The 21,572-nt window shown below is 38.2% G+C and overlaps 3 protein-coding genes across 4 annotated transcripts; 2 read left to right on the top strand and 1 right to left on the bottom strand.

Moving 5' to 3' along the window:
- Window positions 1–179: 179 nt before the first annotated feature.
- LOC140774728 (uncharacterized) lies at window positions 180–2,393 on the bottom strand. Its single transcript, XM_073117821.1, has 4 exons — window positions 2,361–2,393; window positions 2,147–2,274; window positions 1,370–1,891; window positions 180–1,280 (listed from the first exon to the last, which is right to left on the bottom strand). Exons 2-4 carry the CDS (start codon window positions 2,177–2,179, stop codon window positions 438–440), a joined length of 1,398 nt encoding a protein of 465 aa, XP_072973922.1. The 5' UTR covers window positions 2,180–2,274; window positions 2,361–2,393; the 3' UTR covers window positions 180–437.
- Window positions 2,394–3,168: 775 nt separating this feature from the next.
- Window positions 3,169–7,604, top strand: LOC140773896 (endoplasmic reticulum oxidoreductin-1-like). The gene is made up of 10 exons (XM_073116675.1): window positions 3,169–3,587; window positions 3,692–3,823; window positions 4,650–4,905; window positions 4,992–5,102; window positions 5,684–5,802; window positions 5,884–5,988; window positions 6,673–6,875; window positions 6,962–7,085; window positions 7,172–7,348; window positions 7,432–7,604. The coding sequence occupies exons 1-9, from the start codon at window positions 3,414–3,416 to the stop codon at window positions 7,319–7,321; spliced, it is 1,374 nt and encodes a 457-aa protein (XP_072972776.1). The 5' UTR covers window positions 3,169–3,413; the 3' UTR covers window positions 7,322–7,348; window positions 7,432–7,604.
- A 10,523-nt stretch (window positions 7,605–18,127) lies between these two features.
- LOC140774770 (GRF-interacting factor 1-like) lies at window positions 18,128–21,556 on the top strand. Of its 2 annotated transcripts, none has more exons than XM_073117874.1 (4): window positions 18,128–18,441; window positions 20,105–20,181; window positions 20,590–20,671; window positions 20,823–21,556. In XM_073117874.1, the coding sequence occupies exons 1-4, from the start codon at window positions 18,355–18,357 to the stop codon at window positions 21,216–21,218; spliced, it is 642 nt and encodes a 213-aa protein (XP_072973975.1). In that variant the 5' UTR covers window positions 18,128–18,354; the 3' UTR covers window positions 21,219–21,556. The 2 variants fall into 2 exon arrangements, with proteins under 2 accessions (XP_072973975.1, XP_072973976.1); XM_073117875.1 differs by having other exon boundaries at window positions 18,133–18,441; window positions 20,826–21,547.
- Window positions 21,557–21,572: the final 16 nt, after the last annotated feature.

The following is a 21,572-nucleotide window of genomic DNA, read 5'->3' as shown; positions in this document are numbered from 1 at the left end:
CCAAGCAGCCTATATGTCTCCTAACAATCTCCTGTCAGATATGATCAGATATCAACAACAACAGATGGCCGGGAATTGAGATGAACTTAAAGATTTCCTTGTAGAGAATTAATCATAGTCCTGGCTTGAGCTTGAGGGCAAATCTCTGTTTGCTGACAAAGCACCCGGCACTAATTCAAAGGGTATTTTTCATCCTAAAAATCGAGTACTTAGAAGCAAGTAAAGTATACATAACATATCTAGCTCCAAGCGGAAACAAAAAAAATTGCAGCTAACACACTATCTGTATCTAATTCTCTGCAAGAAAAACTTCTTTCTCGAGCTCTTGTGGCCTCGATCCAAATTGTTATCTCCTTTCCCTGTTCTTCCTCTACAAGTCTTTGGAGTTTTCTCAGTGGGAAGACTTCATACGTTTGCCTGAACCAACTTGACAAGCTTCATGGTAACTGGCAACTCTTGTTCATGAAAAACTCTACAAAGTGGTGCTCAGACTCAGTGCCCTGATCTTCAATCATAAGAAACTTCGGTGATTCTACGTAGAATTTCCAGAAGAACATCTTGTCATCTGCAAAATAAGGAGAAGAGTACTTCCACACAGCCCTTAAGAACTCCGCAAACCTGGACTCGTATGTCAATGCCTTGATGATGACCAGAAGATTCTGCTCAGAGTGTCCAGATATAAATTTCTGCTCAATACTGCTGATATTTCCAAGGAACTCGAATGGTTCATCGACGCACAAGAGCTTGAATTCCACCCTTTTGCAGGCCAGAGCTGCGGCTTCCTCTGACGGAAAGATGCCGAGCAAACGACGCTGACCTCTGACCTCTATACATCCTAACCACTCCCCTGTTCTCGTTCTCCAAACACCTTTATGTATGTCGGAAGGCTCGAAAGGACCCATTGTAGCATTCAAGAACTCTTCCAACTTTGCATCGAATGCACCTTCTTGGATCAGTTTAATAACGCCAAAATCAGAATGGAGTTGCATGAACTCGACTTCAATTTGGCTGAGACGTTGAGGAAGGTTCAGGTTAAGCACTCCAGCATCCTTGAAATATTTCACCACTGCCCGGTCGAAGGCTATTGCCGCTTCTTCCCGCATCTTGTGTATTCCAAGAAAAGTAAAAGTATGTATATCCAATCTTACACCAGCTTGCCAGCTTCCAGTAGATAGTTGCATAATACCTTCGTATCTGATGTTTGAGGATTCTATTTGGAAGTGGGTGATGTTTCGTGAATCAGACCCAACTGAGATCGTTGCACTGGCATTTATATGCAACTGACAGGGATTAATTCACAAGTAAGCATATGAAACAAGATCAATTTGGAGGACAGAGTGCATGATCATAAACAGCACGAAGAACCTACTGGAAACTGATTGGAATCAACTGGTGTGGTATCCCGGAAGCTGCCGACCTTGTTCTTGAAGAACTCGACGAATCTCGCCTCATAAGACCCGTCCATTTTCATGTCGCGCAACTCTTCGTCTGTGTGGCTCCGTTCGAACATGTTTATGTCATCGAAATACGCCTCCGAATCGTATTTGCAGACATTTTTCAAGAACTTGGTAAAAATCGCTTCGTAGGTTCCGTTCTGTATGATCGCGAAAAGAAATTCTTGCGATCGATTGAATATAAACTTGAGCTCAAGAGCGCTGAACAATTTCAAAGGGAAGTGGAGTGGAGCCTTTGCGCCGAGGGTTCTGAGGACCATCCTGTCAATGGCTAATGCTGCAGCTACCTCTGAGCGATACACGCCGCCAAAAAATCTTTCCGCATTTATTCCTGGTTGCAATTGCACCAGCCACAGCCCTGCTCCAATACGGTAAACATCTCGGTATGTCATCGAACGCATCGCATACTCTTCAGCCGCAGTAGACTCCCCCATGTCCTGTCATCAAGAACCAATTACTCAGAAGGGAAAAGAGAACAAGGAATCGTCTGTCAGAGTTCATCAGCAAGAAAAGAGGAACGGGAAAGATTAATCCATGAAAAGAGTAAGGTGGTAAAGGATACAGCCAAAGGGAAGCTCATGCTAATGGAAACGAGAGCCAAGTTAAAAGCCAAGAAACTATCCATTGCCCACAAGAAAGGCCATTAGCAAACAAGAGGAAACGATCCAAATTTCTTATCTTGGAGTACGTACAAGAGAAGCCACGGCTACCGTTCTCGTTCCCATTGCTGGGTCTCGGATTTTGCGAATCTCTTATATAAGAGGGTGTCTGTGTCTGGTTCAAGCGCGGCAAGCTGTTTCTTTTTCCTTTATTTTTTTTTCTTCGAAAAAAAAAAAAAAAAAAGAGTTAGTAGGCTCGTAATCAATTGAGACCTTCCTCACTAGATAAATATTGCTACTCTTTTACATGGTATTATCTCATGAACTAGTTAGCTTCAGAAGAAGACGACGAACTGCCTCTCTCCTTGGCCACCGGCATCTCGATCTCATCTCCATGCAAACACTTCTCTTCCTCAGCTTCAACTTTGCTTCAGCAGTACTCGTCTTTCATCTTATTCTTTGGTTCCAAGAACTCATTGAGCTTGGACTCGTAAAAGTCCCACCATGCATCGATCATTCAAAGAGTGGCCTAGAGCTCTAAGAAGCTATGCTCTTCATCACTGAGCTCTGTAGAGGAAACCCGACTTGCGGCGCCGTCGAACTTGACGGCGATCCTGTCGTCCGACCACTGCCCGTCTTGGTCTATGGGGATGCCTTTGCGTTTGGTGGAGTACGTGGCGTTTTAGTTCGTGAGCTTTTTGACTTCTTGCTGGTCGCCTGTCAATTGGAAGATTGACGACTACTTAATTGCCAATAACAACAACTCAAATCTATTACAAAGTAAACATGTAAGAAAACTAAGTAGATTATTAGATATTCAAATAACAACATAAGAAACAGACTATTATTATATGTTCTATTTGGATATAAGATCTTTTTCCTCACTCTCTCTTTCTTTGGAGGTAAAATTTTACTCCTCAGTATTGTGGTAAAAATATTTGCAAGATAAGTACATAATAAATGTTTTGCAAAAGTGTATTTGCAAAATAAATCCTTATGCTTATATATTTATTTATATGGTGAATAACCTAACGAAAAGTCTCCATATATACCGGTCTAAAACCGCAGCTCGTTAAACAGCGTATTAACATGCTGCAGATTTGGGTCATAATCCTCTTCCAATACCTTTAGCATTACTACGTAACGTTTTTTCTTTACTTAATTTAATTGATTAATTATTCTCGGACCGCCATTTCCAACCCACAGTAAACGGTTGAATCCTCCTCCTCGCCGCCGGTTTCTTTCTCTTCTCCCTTCTCTCTCAATCAATTTCACGCCCTTAAATCCCAATAGAAAGTTTTGGCTTTCAGTTTGATCTCGTTACCACCTGGTGGAAATCTAGAGAGTTGATTTGGTTCCGATGGCGAAGGAGGAGAAGACCGGAGGCGGAGACGGCGGTGGCCTCGCGCGGCGGAGGTGGGTTTGGGCGGCGGTGGTCGCCGCGGTCGCCCTCTTCCTTGCTACGGCTGCGAGTTCTAGAAGCTTCCCCAGTCTCTCGATCTCTTCGATCTCCAAGAAACCCTGCCAATGCCCTGTAACTTTCTAAAAGATTTGATTTTCTTTTTCTTCTAATTTTCGGATTGTTGAGTTGGTTTGGTTTCTTCTTAGTTTGGTGATGTTTTGATGGGTTATGGACAGGATACGAGGAGGTATACGGGAATGGTGGAGGATTGTTGCTGCGATTACGAGACAGCGGATTCTATTAATGATGAAGTCTTGCATCCGATCCTACAAGAACTTGTGACGACTCCGTTTTTTAGATATTTTAAGGTAAATTGATGGATCTTGGTCATGGTAAGCTGATTTAGCTTTATCTTGTATCATGAGTAATCACATCAGACATAAGGGAGCTATAATTTGTAGTTTCAGATGTGGAGTTCTTATATTTCCATGTTTATGCAATTGGAATGCAACAATATATTAAGGAGGTTACGTTGTAAATTCTGGGCTTCATGCAAGTGTTAGAACAAGGTATAACTTGTCGAGGACAATATTCCAAATCTCCAATCACTATTTCTAACAATTGGAAATCAAATTTCAGTATCTCGGCTGTAACAATTGGACATTTCATTTTTAATTCCGTTCTTTGTATGGTTATATATGATCACTCAATCCATATTTCTGAAGTGGGGCTTCCTAACCTAACTTTTAGTCAAAGTCTCTTAGGATCTGGAAAGAAAAAGCACATTTCATTGTGGTAACCTTTTAGAAAAGTATGTTTTAGGATGGTTTCAAATGCATATCTGACCTTGTCCTTATTTGCTTGCTTTCTCCTTTACGGAACAGGCTATTAAGAATGGACACAAGTTACATAAACGAAAACAAAACAAAGTATGAAATGCATAGTTCGTCTGGTACTTAATGCAATAAATCTATTAATTTAGAGGAGTAAAGATAGTTTCTTATGAAAGAAAGTAGAATCCTGGGCAAAAGTTAATGATGATTTTACCTAGTGTTCATTGTTTCTATGCAATACATCTGGTTGTCGACATGCTTCTGGCCTTCTATGTTTTAATTGTCTCCTCTTATCATAATTTGAGCTCCTAAATGTTTCTCTTTTGGATTTTGAATGTATTTGGCTTTTGTTGGTTGATAGGTTAAACTGTGGTGTGACTGCCCATTCTGGCCTGATGATGGAATGTGCCGTCTTAGGGATTGCACTGTCTGTGAATGCCCAGAAAGTGAGTTTCCAGAGCCATTTAAGAAGCCCTCTAGTGCACTGTCTGCTGATGACATGGTCTGTCAAGAGGGAAAACCACAGGCTGCTGTGGATAGGACGCTTGATAGTAAAGCTTTCAGAGGGTGGATGGAAATCGACAATCCGTGGACATATGATGATGAGACAGATAATGGTAGTTGATTTAGTTTTGTATTTACTTTTTGCTTCTTTTCTATCATGATAAGCTATGTAAATTGAAATTTTTATTTTGATTTACAGCTGAAATGACATATGTGAACCTCCGACTGAATCCTGAACGTTACACTGGGTATGCTGGTCCATCTGCTTGGAGAATATGGGATGCAGTTTACAGGGAAAATTGTCCAAAATGTTAGTATATGTGCATTGCTTCCTTTTAGTTTCATAATTTGTTATTTTTCTTAATGTGGTTAAACTGAGCGTGGTTCGAGGTAGGATCCAGTTAAAGAATAATTACTTCTATTTAATTCTATATATCATGTAAGTTTTGTCAGCCAATATTTGACAACAGTTGTGTTCTCTTCTTCCTTGATATGCTTTCTCCAGTGTTAGAATCACATCAAAATCAAATAACAGACAGGGCAAGAACATAGTTTGTCCCTTACATTACATAGTAATCATTAACTATTAAATATTTCATCCTTTTTAATTGATTACTCTGCTCATTTCTAGCTCTTTTGTTTGGATAGTGATCTACTGAAGCTCAGTCAAAAGAAGGCACAATTGCCAAGTTGGCAGACTTAGTTCATCCTTTTCATCACCCTTAATTCAAATTATATTTTTTTCCTTGGGCTATAGTATTCTGGTGTAGACATTAATTAGCAGACTAGTCTTTTTATGAAATATTAGTGTACAGTCTTTTCATTTCCTGATAACTGGAAGTTTGATATGTGTGAGAGAACTTACTTTCTTATCATTGTTATTTTCTTCAGATCCTTCAGAAGAAATGTGCCAGGAGAAAAAGGTTCTGTACAAGCTGATCTCTGGGTTGCATTCTTCAATATCAGTACACATAGCTTCTGATTATCTCCTTGATGAATCTACTGACTTGGTAACTTCACCTAAATGTTTGATACATTACCATAGAGATGTTTAAATGATCCTCTCATATTCTTTCTTTCATTGTCTTCAGTGGGGTCATAATCTTCACTTATTGTATGATCGAGTGCTGAAGTATCCAGATCGTGTTAGAAATCTGTACTTTACCTTCCTCTTTGTTCTTCGAGCAGCAACAAAGGTAACTAGGTTTACTTTATTTTTTTTCTTACGTGATTATTTCTTCTATGTGATCACACTTCGGTTGTGACGCCTTATTATTGTGTCTTCTTTGCTGCACTTTCAACGCAAAATCACCAAGATTATATTATGGAGCAAGATCCTTGATCCTGACTAATTCATAATATCAGAAGATAATGGGACACAAATTGGTCTATCAACTCACACTAACTAGAGCAGGCCTTCTTACATTCCATTGCCTTCTATCCCGGTGTCCTTTCTTTTGATTGATAATGAAAACTCAACTTAAAGCAAGGATATGTAAAATAGATATATGGGCATGAAGATAAAGGATCTTTTTCTCTCGTTAGGCATGATAGGTGCAGCTGCATGCATTGACTTTGTGTGCTTGTATGAAGACAACATGTATGCTAGCAAACATGTATGTGTTCAAATTTTTCAAAACATTATATATATATGAACTCCTATAACAAGACAATAGTTGTATATCAGAGTAGATGTTTGCATTGTTAGATGTATCTGTACAAATATCCGGTTTCACACTTCTAGACATCAAGGCAAATGATTTATGTACCTTGATCTTCCATATCTAACTCTGTGATTGATATGCTTCTGGCATAATTAATTATGTTTCTCCTATTGGTCTTTATACTTGAATAACATTTTTCTTCATCGTGAGCTTCAGGCTGCCAATTATTTGGAGCAGGCCGAATATAATACTGGCAACACTCAAGAAGACCTGAAAACACAGTCATTAGTCAGGCAATTGTTCTATAATCCTAAGCTACTAGCTGCTTGCCCACTACCATTTGATGAAGCTAAGCTTTGGCAAGGTGGAAATGGGCCTGAATTGAAGCAGCAGATACAGAAGAAGTTCAGAAACATCAGGTCCATATCATGTATTTAATGTGCCCTTTCAAGATTACATGCATGCGTAAAACATGTTGAATTGAAGATTTGTTTCTGTAATGTAGTGCTATAATGGATTGTGTTGGATGTGAGAAGTGCCGCTTGTGGGGAAAACTTCAAGTTCTTGGTCTTGGTACTGCATTGAAGATCCTTTTCTCAGATGACGGTCAAAACTATTTAGACCAACCTGTATGTAGCTCTCTTTTTTTAGCAGTCATATACTTTCATAGGACATCTGCAATAATTTCTTGTTGGTTTTATTGGTGAACTTGCAGTTGCAGCTGCAGCGTAATGAAGTCATTGCTCTGGTTAATCTCCTCAATAGACTGTCCGAGTCAGTAAAATTTGTCAATGAAATGGGGCCATCAGCAGAGAAAATGATGGAAGCTGAGATCTTTTCTACTGTTGGAAAGCACACCTCTTAGTTAGAACTGTTTTGCAGTTATAATATGGTAAGCCTTCATAACTCGCCAAACTTTGATGGTTTTATTTCCTTTTTTCTAATCTGATATGTCTTGCCTTTTCAATGTATCAGATTTTTGATGCTGCAAGATGAAAGACAGAGCTATTGCATTTGTTTCTATCCACTGTTCTTAACTTGAAAGGAAAATTTAACCATACACTATTGTTGTTTTGTAAGAGAAAATGTCATAAAAACATGAGAATTTATGAGCTAAAGTCCTTCCTTTCTATAGGAATTACAATGAATTGGCGATATACAGTCAGTACTTTATTGATTTAGAATTTCGGCCCCTGAGATTACCTGTTAGATGGAATGGTTCAGTGCAACACTTACTCATAAATGTAATATGTTACCTGCTGTTCTTTAAAGAGAATGTCTCATTCAAAGTTTATTTTATCCCCCATTATTATCACAACAGCAGCAGAAGTTTCTTCTTCCCTTTTCCTTTTTTTCCGTTTTGTTTGTTTGTTTTCCCTTTCTTTTTTTATTTTTGGCAACGCAAGTAATGCATATAACAAGTAATAAGTCTCTATAGGTGTATATTAACTACTCGTTAGTGAATCTCGTATTAAATCTGTGAACTAGTATGCCAAGGAAAATCTTCATATTAATTAGACGAAACAAGTGATGGATATGGAATGCCATTCTTGATCTGTTCCATAGATTAAGATGAAACATGTAGCGAGTACACAAAAACTTTTATATGGAACATACACAGAGAGAGGACTCGGCAGGAGAAGAGATTCGCACTCTGTTTTCGTTGTAAAATAGGTTGAAATCGGCAACGAAGCACCTTGGCCTACTGGCTTCGTCATATGATAAGACGAAGACTAGTGGCTAAATACGGCACTATAGCTAGAAGCCGGCGGCTAAGAATAGAGACTGCGCCGAAACAACGTGAGACGGCCGATTACAACATAAAACTATTATATCAGTCCATACGACTGACTGATCGCAGCCTACTTTTCTTCTTCGTTTTCATCTTTTTTCCACTACGTGCTTTCACATTAAACATCACCATAAGCAACAAAAAGTAAATAAAAGCTACGAATTTATTGAATATTCCAAAGAGCAGAAAGACACGAGCAACTTCTGCTACACTAATATGCAGATTTGCAAATAAGACTTCTACCTCAGGCAACACTAAAAGGACCTGGACATTTATTAAAAGCTATCGAGAAAGAGAACTATGTATATATATTTATTAAGCCAGTTGAAGCTAGCTTCATGGAGTAGACGGCGGAGGCGGGCAGCGGCCGGAGTTGTTGTTAGGATCATGAGTGCACCCAGACGGCCCCGACGGCGGCGATCCTTTCGGAAGCTTACCCAGAACGAGACACACGTAACGATGCCATTTGCATTCTTCCAATGGCTTCGAGGCATTAACTTCTTGAGGCCATCTGCTTTTATGCAATGGCCTTGAAGCATCAAGAGCTTCCAAGCTAATTGACACTACCAAGATGGCCAGAAGAAGCTTTGAGGAGCTCTCTCTCTTCAACGCAGCCATGATCGAGTACTGTACGTAGATGGAGATGTGGAGTACTTGTGTATATTGTGAAACAAAGGCACAAGGACTGTTAGTTTATATAGCGTTGGATGAGGTTCTACTTATGGGAGGTGAACTAATTAATCAGGGTTCAAATGATTTAGTTTCTTTTATCGGACTTCTATCTCAATAGGAAATAAATCATTTCCTTTTAGGGATGAAAATCGACCAGATACGCAACAGAGAGATTGACAAAATTACATCTATTATTCTTTTTTGGGATTTTTATAAATCACACCCTACATTTTGTCTATTTTGTGATTCACACCTCGTCTTTGGGGATTTTATAATGCGACCCTTCATTTTTATAGTAATGTTCATTTAACACCCTGGGTTAACTTAATCTAACTATAATCAAACAGAACGATAACAGAAAGAGAATATTCTGTTATAATCTATTATATAATTTATAATATTCCTAAATTACCCTTGTACTCATCTCTAATTTTATTCATAACTTAAACCTCTATAATTTATTATCTCATAGCTCCCCAAACTTTGAAGAACATCCCTAAATGCCAAGCTGACCTCAAAGCTTTCAAACCCCAAGTAGTAGCTCCTCAAGCACCAAGCCATCGAAGTTGAAGGAGCTTGTAGTCGGAAGGTTGCAGCTTGGAATTAGAGCTTCCCAAAGCCTACATCACCAAAACACCAAGTAGTCGAAGGTTGAAGGAGGTTGCCTTCCAAAGTTGCCCAAACGATAAGAGTTTCTCCAAGCCTACATCACTCCTCCTAAGTTGGGATTTTGGGGTTAGTTTCTGTAATCATCTTTGGTTGAATGCCATTTTGGGGTTTTAGGGTTTAAAGACAACTCAACCCCATTTTGGGATTTTAGGGTTTAAAGATGATTTCTTAAGGATATTTTAGTAATTTTTGAACTAGAGTCACATAAACCATATAACATAGTTAATGTCAGTTAGCTAAAGTAACGTTAGGGTGTTAAATGAATATTATAGGAAAAATGAGGGGTCGCGTTATAAAATCCCCAAAGACGGGGTGCGAATCATAAAATAGATAAAATGTAGGGTGTGATTTGTAAAAATCCCTTCTTTTTTTATATATATACGAATATGGATAGGGAATAGATGGTCAACGTAGTTACCTAATATCCCCTAAGTATAGATATCGGATACCAATCACATATCAGATGTATCCTTATTTGATGCTTATTCATTTAATTATCAATAAATTTATATTTAAAATTTTATTTGTTTTACGTATTTAAATCAATGACCAACTTTTGCCACATTACATGCAAATCAGCATATATATTATAATATTTCTAAGCGACAAAATGAAATCAAAGTTCCCTAAAACACAAAAGGATAAATGAGAAGGTGACTCCAAAGGAGCAAATTAAAAGCTATTGACGGGGAGTATTGGAAAGAAATATCAAATTCAAGAAAGAAATATTAAAATCAGATATTATTATTATTATTATTGATTTGGTTAATCTGTTTGTTATTTATTTTCCTTGTATATAGCAGTTCTATCCTAATCTGTTGGATAGATAAGCTTAATTGTATGAGAGATTATTGTAATCTCCTTCTATTTATGTATTCATCTTAATGAAACATACAATATCCTCATTCTAATCTTTTTACATGGTATCAGAGTTAGAACCCTAGCAACCAAGTTCTATTGCAGTTATATTCTAATCTATCGAAACCTTCATTACTCGTTTCCAAGCCCCTCAATGGAGATAACTACTCCAGTTGGAAAAGATCCATGATTCGAGCCTTGAATACAAGAAATAAGCTCGGATTCATCAATGGGTCTATCTTAGCTCCTTCAGAAAGAGATGATCCTGAAGGTCATGCCATTTGGTCAAGATGTAATGACATTATTCATTCTTAGATAGTTAACACCTATGATCCAGAAATTGATGGCAGTGTGAATTTTTATTCCACCGCCAAAGAAGTTTGGGAGGACCTCGATACCCGATTCTCTTAGGGCAATCTAGCCCGCATATTTGAGATCCAACGGGACATCGCCCTCCACAAGCAAGAAATCACCTCTGTCTCCACCTATTACACTCGATTGAAAACCATATGGGATGAGCTAGGGATGCATTGTGAAACACCACAATCGGAGCAACAAAAGGTAATGCAATTTCTAATGGGTTTGAATGAATCTTATAGTGCAATCCGTGGCCAGATCCTCTTGGTGAAACTTTCCCCCTCGGTTCGCGAAGCATACTCCTTCGTTGTTCAAGAGGAGAAACAACGCCATCTAGGAGTTGCTTCCGCCTCTACCGAGCCGACCTCGGTTGCTTCCATGGCTGTCCGCAAGCTTTATCCACCATCACCAGGGAAGAACGAGAGGAGCGATCGTCCTGATTTTAATCACAAACGTAATGGACCCGGTTTTGGAAAGGTGCGACCCCACTGCACCTATTTGTGATGCTGATGGACATTGGGTCCAAAAGTGTTACAAATTACATGGCTACCCCCTTGGCCATCCAAAGGCCAAGTCCAATCCGGGCTCAAGCTCTGCTCGGCCCAATTACTTTGTAGTCAACCAGGCGAGCTGTGAAGAAAGTGGACCTAACACCACATTCACAGAGGCCCAATTAAAACAGATTATGGAACTTCTCAATAATCAGGTAGAAGGTACCCCTAATCCTAAGGCAAATACGGTCACAAAACCAGGTTTGTCTCAATTAGCTCGTCGAAATTGGATTATCGATAGTGGTGCAACAAATCATATCACCTCATCATCAAAAATACTGCATAAAGACAAAGGTTGCTCGTTGTTACCCGTAGTATTACTTAGTAGAGAGAAGGCCAAAACTATTGCTAAAGGATCCATGCCTTTGAATTCCGTCTATAAATTACATGATGTGTTATCTGTTCCTACATTTAAAGTTGATTTGTTGTCAGTAGGGCGATTGATAAAAGGCTTAAATTTATCAGTGACATTTTTTCCTTATTGGTGCATTTTGCAGGATCTGGATACGAGGAAAATGATTGGTTTGGGTGAAATGCATGACAGACTTTATTATCTAGTGGCATTAGGAGCATGAAAGTCTACCACTAAACAAGCCACGTCCTCAAACCAACCAACATGCAATCTCACCATCTCACCTACCGATCTTTGGCACAACCGCTTAGGGCATGTATCATCTTCCCGTTTGAATTTTACTGCTCAAAATTTCTTAAATTTTTCTGCTAATTCCAATAAATCTTGCTCTATTTGTCCACTTGCCAAACAAAGTCGTTTACCTTTTAATGTCAGTAATACTTTCTCTATTAAACCATTGATGTTATTCATTATGATATTTGGGGTCGCTATTGACATCCTTCCCTTTCTGGTTCTCATTATTTTCTCACCATTGTCGACGATTTTTCACGTTTTACTTGGATATTTTTTATGCGACATAAAGATGAAACACAACTGCTTTTAAAATATTTTTTCAGTTATATTTCTACTCAATTTGAAACTCGCATCAAAACTGTTCGAAGTGATAATGGTGGCAAATTTATCTGTTATTTTTTAACATTCTTGCGTATACACACCTCACATTCTTCAAGTAGCAAGAGCATTAAAATTTCAAGCTAATCTTCCTTTCCAATTTTGGGAAGAATGTGCTCTTACTGTGGTTCACATCATTAATTGGCAACCTTCTCCAATTTGAGGAGCGTTGGAAAGAAATATTGAAATCATATTTGGTTCCAACTTGAGAGGGAGAATTGGAAAGAAATATCAAAATCAGATTTTATTACTATTATTATTGATTTGGTTAATCTCTTTGTTATTTACTTTCCTTGTATATCTATCCTAATCTTTTGGATAGACAAATTTAATTGTATAAGAGATTGTTGTAATCTCTTCCTATTATGTACTTTAGTAATCTCTTCCTATTATGTACTTTATGTACATGATTCATCTTAATGAAACACATAATTTTCTCATTCTAATCTTTTTACAAGAGAGAGGTAAAAGGTAGAAACTTCGTGAAGCAAGCGGAGACATCCATCTTGGGAGCATTTGCTTTCATGCAATGGCCTTGAGGCATCATGAGCTAGAATGCAAGCCTTATTAATTGGCATTCGCAAGATGACAAGAAGAAGCTTTGCACAATTATCTCGTTTCACTACAGCTAGCCATGAGAGGATATGGATTAATATCTGGTGTTATATATGTCGTCATATAAAGGAGAGAGAGCTTTTTGAACTCAATACATTATATATATGAATTTATTTTCATTACATAAGTAAGTAACACAGATGTGTAACTTATACTAACTCTTTATTATGTGCATCTTTGATCTCTTTATCAATAATTAAAATCACTACGGAGCTGGCTCAGATAAGAAAAAGTAAATAAAAACTACGAATTTCTTAAATTTAATTAGTCCAAAGAACAGAGACTTGAGCAAACCTCTGTTCTATTACTATGCAGAAAGTTGACTAAAACAAAGGAGGAGGATATGGAAGAGAAGGCAACACTAAAAGGACCTCGACACTCGACAGTGATTAAAAAGCTATTGAGGTAGAAAGAGAAATATTAAGGTAGAAGCTTTCGTGACGTAGACGGAGGCCGGGGCAGTGGCCGGTGGTGTTGTTAGGATCATGAGTGCACCCGGACAGCCCCGACGGCGGCGAGCGTCCTTCCGGAAGCTTGCCCAAAAGGAGGCAGACATATTGAGGCCATTTGCATTCTTGCGATGACTTTGCGGCATTACGATCGAGCTAGATTGATCACATCTTGACGCCATTCAAGAGCTTGCAAGCTAATCGACATCACCGGGATAACGTTGATGGATTGATATGTGGAGAGTTATGTGATGATATGTATAGTGTTGGCCGGGTGGGGGTTCACGTATGGAAGCTTGGTTATATACTAATTCAATCAGGATTCAAAGATTTTCTTATTTCACCAGTACTATATTTTAATTATGACTAGGAAAGAGAAGATCACTTTCCTTGTACGAATTATAATTTCTAAACATAATTTAGTGATTGATGTTATTGTTTCTTTCTTCCCACGATTCAGATCTTTTTAGGAAAATCTTTTAGTAATTTCGATAGAGAAGACCAAGTCGGCATGCAGGAGAAGAGATTCGTACGCTGTTTTCGTTGTAAAATAACTTGAAATCGGCAACGAAGCACCTTGGCCTACAGGCTTTCGTCATATGATAAGATGAAGAGTGGCTAAAGTCGGCACTATAGCTAGAAGCCGGCGGCGTAAGAGTTAGGGACTGCGAGAAAACAACAGAAGACGGCAGATTCCGACGTTTTGAATTAATTTCTTTTATCAATCCATATTAATTAACACTAATAGAAGCCTAGTCGAATTAACCACGTAGGTAAATACTTAATGCAACATGGTTTCATATAGTTAACATGCACAACAAAAAGGAAATAAAAATTACGAACTAATTTATTGAAATATTCTAAAGATCACCGAAGACATAAGCAACTTCTGCTACACTAATATGCAGATTTGCAAATTAATAAGACTTCTACCTCAGGCAACACTAAAAGGACCTGGGCATTTATTAAAAGCTATTGAGAAAGAGAAATATGTATATATATATTAAGGCAGCTGAAGCTAGCTTCATGGAGGAGACGGCGGCGACGGGCAGTGGCCGGAGTTGTTATTAGGATCTTGAGTGCACCCAGACGGCCCCGACGGCGGCGAGTATCCTTTCGGAAGCTTACCCAGAACGAGACACACGTAACGATGCCATTTGCATTCTTCCAACGGCTTAGAGGCATTAACTTCTTGAGTCCATCTGCTTTCATGCAATGGCCTTGAAGCATCAAGCACTTCCAAGCTAATTGAGATTACCAAGATGGCAAGAAGAAGCTTTGAGCAGCTCTCTCTCTTCAACGCAGCCATGATCGAGTACTGTACGTAGATGGAGATGTGGACTACTTGTCTATATTGTGAAACAAAGGCACGAGGACTGTTAGTTTATATAGCGTTGGATGAGGTTCTACTTATGGGAGGTGAACTGATAAGGAATACATGGTGATCTTAGTTACCATATTCTTAAGTATGGATACGGATACAATTCGGATATCCTATTTTTCCTTATTTGATAGTTTTATCTACTTAATTAGTAGAAAGTGTTAAATAAACACTAACACTAACTATAGATTAAGGTGAAAAAAAAGTGTACTGAGCTTTGAAATCGGCAACGAAGCAAGTTGGCCTGCCGGCTTCATCGTTTGGTAATTGGATGCAGTGTGGCTGTACCTACATGCGTTGAAGTCGGCAGCCAAAGGCAGAAGACTGCGACGAAGCAACGCAGCGCCGCCGACTAGACCACTCTCTTAACAAAAAATTAGCTTTTGGCATAATGCTTTTTTGAAAACTAATTTTAATAATATTAATTGTAATTATTAAATTCTTGAAAAAATTTAGTGATAATTATAATATATGCAAAGATTTCAGTGGCAAAATTCCTTTCTTTCTGTTATGAGTTGCAACTTTTTAGAATCATTATTCTTAGTTCCAATTTTATTATACTGATAATGGTTAGTTTATTCTTAGTATTTTATTTCTAGATAAGATTATAAACAACACCCATTAGCCATTTCAATCCACCACCTGGACCCAAGTCCAACTTAAAAACCCACTAATTGAGGACCATTTATATTGGGCTGGGCCAATAGCCCATCGTACGGCTCAAACGTAGAGATGGCTTTCATTAGCTTGGGTCGCTTTACTAAACTATGTTGAAGTCTGCAGGGATTAGTAAAAGATAAGTTGAACCCAGTAACGATAAGTGAGACAGCACCGACATTGTTACGCCGCCGACCCCAGCAGTCTCTCTGCATGGTTTAGTTCAGAAGTTTGAACTCTAAACTGAAGACGTCGAAACCACGTAAAGACCAGTGACACTAATACCTTGATACTATTAAAAGCTAACTAAGGTGGAATTAAGAAGCTTCATGAAGTAGGCGGAGATGGGCAGTGGCTGGTGGTGTTGTTAGGATCATGAGTGCACCCAGACGGCGACGACGGCGGCGAGCGTCCTTCCGGAAGCTTACTGAAAAGGAGGCAGACATATCGAGGACATATGCATTCTTTCGACGGCTTTGAGGCATTACGATCGAGCTAGATTGATTGATCACGTCTTGACGCCATTTGCTTTTTTAATTTCTTGCAATGGCCTTGAGGCTTCAAGAGCTTGCAAGCAATCAACAATATCAGGATGATGACAAGCAGAAGCTTTGCGCAACTGTTTCTCTTCACTGCAGCCATGAGCGAACGTACGTGTTGATGGATTTATTGATGGATATGTGGTGATGACATATATAGTGTTGGGTGGGCTTCTCCTGATTCAATCAGGACTTACAGATTTTTTTTTTAAACTACGCTAACTAGAAAAGGCCAGATTGCTTTCCATGTAAGAATTATAATTTCTTATCAGAACCTAGTGATTAGTCTCTGATTAAGATTGTTTAGGTAAAGTCTTGTCGTCTTCTTACATTTTAGTCGCTTGTATGGTTTCGATTTAGCAGGTGATATCCGGCTAATGATCTTTGCATGGTTTTGCTTCCTTGACGTTTGAAGTCGATCGGTTCAGAAGTGAGGAACTTGTCTGGCAAAATGGTCGATTAGGAAATATTAACAGGAAGATCCTAAGGCTAGACGAACATCCGTCACCCTGTTCTTCATAAGTAATTTTCTGTGAAGAAGATGGTAATGGAGGCAATTTGTTAATTTCAAATATATTATCTTTGAATTTTTGACATCAAATACTTTTATTTGGTCGAACATGTTGGGTTCACTAATTAAGTTAATTTAGGCTTAAATAATAAGTGATTTGGTGCTTGTACTATAATAATTTCCAGTGGAGTTTACGCGTGGCACTTAAGAGTGTGACTAAATTATTAAGAAGAAAAGAAGAAGTAAGACAACTTCTGTACACACACTAAGGATGGCAACTTTATAAGAATCTTCTTCTTCGCATCTACGAGGGTTGTGGTTTCAAGAAGATTTAGATGTATTTATTGAAAGTACTCTCTATATATTATAATTTGAAGATAGAGTTATTCATTTTCTATGTGGATTGTCTTCTTATGATTTGAGAGAATTTGATGGTATATTTCGTTTTATATCATGTGGCTTTTGCCTTTGGGAAAAAAAATTCACGTATTTAGTGTTATAACTCTTCTTGAAGAACAGAACATCGGAAGAGAACAAGGGAAGAACTTGGTGCAGAAACTACTTTCTAAATGTCAGCAGCTAGCTTCCTTCATAGTTTGAGAACTTCACTATGATTTGAGACACATGATACTTTCTCATTAAAAGGAAAAGAAATCCTGAACAAGAAAAAGAGAAGAGTGATAGAGAGGTTTTGATGGTGATTGAGATCGATGATTAGGCAATCAGAACTCAGAAGAGGCTGCTTATTTTCTTATAGATGGATTGAGTTCTGAAGAGATACCAAACAAGTCCCATCAGTCCAGCCCATAAACAACCCACCAAACTAATTCTTCTTCTTTGGCAAAAGGAACTGGAAGAGAAACTAAAGAGAATATAGACATAGACAGTCCCCCCCCTAAGAAGCCTAAACTGATGCCTCAGCATCCTTCTTTGTTCTCTCTCTTCTTCTTCCATCAAAGTTACTTAGTTTCTTTCTGTTAACTATTGGCATTATAAAGTGGCAAAGGACCCTAGTGGGACCTTGATTGGGCTCTCCCCTGCTCTTCTTCCATACTTTTTCTCAAGTGGCATCTTTTAAAGCACAGATGTTTGTTTTTTTTTTCTTGTACTGCTTACTGTGATCCAAAAGTTTGCTCTCTGCTGCTTCGTGGGTTTGAAGTGTTGAGAGACAAGTAGGACCCATGAACCACATGATAGAAATGACTCTTCGTGCGAACTGAAGTTAATTTGTAAAACTTGCTGAATAGTCAAAAAAAAGATGATTTTTTTCCTGCAAAGATAAGCTTCACCGATTAGTATAGTATTAAAACAGATATCCTATTAAATCAAGTTTAATATAGTATTCGGAAGTGAAAATGAATGCTAGATATAAATGCTTTTATTTGTTATATATATGACTATTCATATGGAGAAAAAGAAAGAAGAGAAACTTTATACTTCAAGAACATTGCACTACATGGGAAGTATTTCTTGGAAAATGTATCAAACTGGACATATCTACCCACTTTAAATGAGCAGTATAAAGACAAATTGAAGTTCCCAAACCAAGCAGTCCAGCCCAATAGTCACGTGACTTTGGCTGTCTGAAGTGAAGACTTGAAATGGAAAGCTAGTAATCCTGCCACCACAGTGAAGTCACCTCCATGCTCTTCTAGTAGTAACAGCAGCAGCAGCAGCAGAAGTGGAGAAAAGCAAGTATCTCCAAAAACCCAAAACCCCCAACTGGCTGTTCTCCTCTCCTCTCAGGCTCTCACCACCACCTCTTACTATTTAGACATATAAAGGGTGAGGGAGAGTGAGAGAGAAGGGAAGAGAGAAGAAGAATGCAACAACATCTCATGCAGATGAACCAGGGAATGATGGGGGGTTATGCCTCCCCTACCAGTGTCACCACTGAACTAATCCAGCAGGTGATCTCTTCTCCTTGCCTTTTTTTTTCTAAAGAATATTTTCTTGCTCATTTATCAAGTTTGGTATGTGGGCATCCACAGTTGAAAAAGAGAAAGAGGTGGATGAATAGGAGTTTATCAGACTGTTTTAGGTTGAGTTGATCTTCCCGAGGGTAAATGTGTGTTTTTTTCTTTCTTTTTTGATCTTATGAGTGATCAATAAAAGATTAAATGATAGATGATGTGGATTCTTTTTCTTTTCCTCCTTCTCCTTTCTGTAGCCATTACTTCTTTAGTGTAATCATTATATTCAGTTTGTTTATTTATCTGCATATAGATACGTTCTTGGTGTTCCTTTTGTTGAGTTCTTTGTTGTCATCCATGAAGAAAATGGGATTCATCCATCTTATTTGTGGCTGGACATTAGGAGTGAAGTACTGAACAATGTCTGAAGCTTTCTTATAAACAAAGCGTCCCTTTCTTTTTATGTTTTCCTCGGATCTTTCCTTCTAAAAAAGTCTTCATTTTGATAGATTATTTTGTTACATATTTCAACTGGGTTTGAGAGTATTTATAGTCAATCATATTGTTCCTGTCATATCTCAACAAAAACTCAACCTTGTTATTTAGGTTCTTTCTTTTTCCCACAATGGAGTAGACTTATATGCATGCCCCTAACAAAGGGGCACTTTCTTAATATGCCTTGTTATTTCCTCTTCCTTTGTTCAGGGTAAAACTCTGTACCTTCTTCCCCTTTCCAATTTGAGTTTCTTCATACTTGGTGGGAGATATCAATTAATATGCTTTTTAAAGCTCATTGTAGGGAGAGTTGATTCTAATAGTGGCGAATCCAATAAGTGCATCTGTGATCTGTCTATCCCTCAGGCTTAGTTAAGTTTTTTCCTATTTGTTCACCAAGGAGTTAAGTCGGTTTTTTTGTTTTGTTTTTTGGAGATGCCTGTTGGCGGCTCAAACACTGTTAATGTGATGGCTAGCTCATTGGGTCCTTCCAACATTGCTGATACTATACATTCACATGATAATTTAAGAAAAGAATTCTCTTTTCGCAAATTTAGTACCTGGAGAGTAGGAAATAATGTTCATCTTTGGTGCATAATGTCCTCATATCTTCCATCTTTTATACTTCTGGCAACTACTTTTTCTCTATGTATGTTCGTATTGAAGATATCTGTTGTATCTTTACTTGTTCTGTATCTTTTTCATAGTCTATAATGCTTGATATTCTGAAACTAGAGGTGCCTGTAGTGAACATTATTGATGATCACAATTTTGGAGAAATAAAATTTAGATATTCATTTCAATGAATTGGAATGAATAAGAATCGAAGTGCCATGAAGTGAGTATCATTTGATGGACATCCCAAAGAGCTGCCTTGGGAAAAATTGGTATAGCTGAAACTAAGCAAGACGGTCCTTTTTCTAGGGTGGCAGAGCATTTCTTGCTACCTTGTGTTTTTCTTTCTCAATGTTCCTGTACTTCATAAATCTTGGACTCATGGTGTCCAATTATGCTATTCCAATTGGAACTCCAATATTAGTAAAGGCACCTGCTTATGTGGTTTATAGTTCCATAGTTGTTACGTTTTTATCAATAAATTACAACAGAATTTCACTTCTTCCTTGGTTTTTTCCCCTATAACATACCTTATCTTCAATAAGTACAGTACTTGGATGAGAACAAGCAGTTGATTTTGGCCATTCTTGACAACCAAAATACTGGGAAAATGGAGGAATGTGCTCGGTGAGTCTTATCTCTCATGTTCTAAATACTTCTTAAATACATCGGAGAGGGATTATGGTTTCCATCATAATGCTGAGTCCTTTGAAGCTAAAGTGAGATTGAATAAAGATTTCACTTCTGATTAAGTGGGTTCCACTTTGTTATAAATTGAAGAAAGATACCAAATTTTGAAACTTAGGAAGACACAAAGTACTCTGGTAAGATACCACCTCTTAGCTTATAAAAGCAAAGAACAATGTATAGAACGTAGAGTTACGTAATGTCATGAACAAGAAAAGCTTACAGTGAGATATAAATACTCCATATGAGCTTCATCTTCCGCAAGCAGTAGTTTTACAAGTGAAATACTATTTCAAGAATAGTTTGATTCAAATATTGCTTCCTTGACCTCACTATCATATATTGCAGGAATCAAGCTAAGCTTCAACACAACCTTATGTATCTTGCAGCGATTGCAGATAGTCAACCTCCTCAAGCAACAATGGCGCAGGTATCTCATTCGTGTAAATTATGTTAGAGAGCTCATTATCATTATATGTCTATTTCCTGTGGATTTATGAAACAAAGTTCAGAACTTGCCGATGTGAGAATATATACACAAATATTGTGATTATATGCACACCTGTCATTTGTCTTCCCAGCAGTACCCTCCCAATGTTATGCAGTCCAGCCCCCGGTATATGCAACCCCAGGCAGCCAATATGATGACACCACAATCACTGATGGCTGCTCGATCCTCAGTGCTATATGCTCAACCAACACTGTCGCCTCTGCAGCAACATGCAGCTGGACATAGCCAGCTTGGAATGAACTCCAATGTGACCAGTGGATTTAATATACTTCACGGTGAGGCGAGCATGGGAGGTAATAGCATGAACACTGGAATCTTTACAGACTTCAGTCGCAGCAATGGAGCTGGAAAGCAAGATATTAGAAATTCATCATCTGCTGACATGCGTGGTGGTGGTTCTGCTGGTCAAAGTGGGGATGTGACTGAATCTTTGTATCTGAAATGCTCCGAAGAGGAAGGAAGTTGATTCTTGGAGGTTCCTGATAGTTGACATAACATGGTAGATATGTTTCAGGCAGAGAGAAAGAAAGTTTTTTTGTTGTCTGGAACTTGAGAATTGTGTGGCTGTTGCTGTCTGATCTGTATCTTGAATCTGGAACAAGTGATGTTGGTGGTGAATCTGGTGCTAGTTATGCATGTTTCTGTTGAACTGTATGAGTGGCAATTGCATCAAGTGTGATTCTTGCTTTTGCATAACTCATTACAGGAGTATCCAAATGTCCTGCCTACAATTCATTCAAGTACATGGAAAGTTGTATTTTTTAGTTATTTCCTACATGGTATGAGTTCCATGCTCTACTGCTGTCATGATAACTTAATC

Source organism: Typha angustifolia, chromosome 13 (assembly GCF_048772165.1).
Source record: "Typha angustifolia cultivar Huaian chromosome 13, ASM4877216v1, whole genome shotgun sequence".
NCBI lineage: Eukaryota > Viridiplantae > Streptophyta > Magnoliopsida > Poales > Typhaceae > Typha > Typha angustifolia.
This window is presented reverse-complemented; position numbering and strand designations above follow the sequence as displayed.

Coding starts and splice junctions, on each gene's coding strand:
- LOC140774770 (XM_073117874.1), top strand. CDS start 18,355: ATGCAACAACATCTCATGCAGATGAACCAGGGAATGATGGGGGGTTAT. Junction 18,442..20,104: donor CCACTGAACTAATCCAGCAG/GTGATCTCTTCT, acceptor CAATAAGTACAG/TACTTGGATGAGAACAAGCA. Junction 20,182..20,589: donor AAAATGGAGGAATGTGCTCG/GTGAGTCTTATC, acceptor CATATATTGCAG/GAATCAAGCTAAGCTTCAAC.
- LOC140774728 (XM_073117821.1), bottom strand. CDS start 2,179: ATGGGAACGAGAACGGTAGCCGTGGCTTCTCTT. Junction 1,892..2,146: donor CGGTAGCCGTGGCTTCTCTT/GTACGTACTCCA, acceptor TCTTGATGACAG/GACATGGGGGAGTCTACTGC. Junction 1,281..1,369: donor TTGATTCCAATCAGTTTCCA/GTAGGTTCTTCG, acceptor AATCCCTGTCAG/TTGCATATAAATGCCAGTGC.
- LOC140773896 (XM_073116675.1), top strand. CDS start 3,414: ATGGCGAAGGAGGAGAAGACCGGAGGCGGAGACGGCGGTGGCCTCGCG. Junction 3,588..3,691: donor AGAAACCCTGCCAATGCCCT/GTAACTTTCTAA, acceptor GGTTATGGACAG/GATACGAGGAGGTATACGGG. Junction 4,906..4,991: donor TGATGATGAGACAGATAATG/GTAGTTGATTTA, acceptor TTTGATTTACAG/CTGAAATGACATATGTGAAC.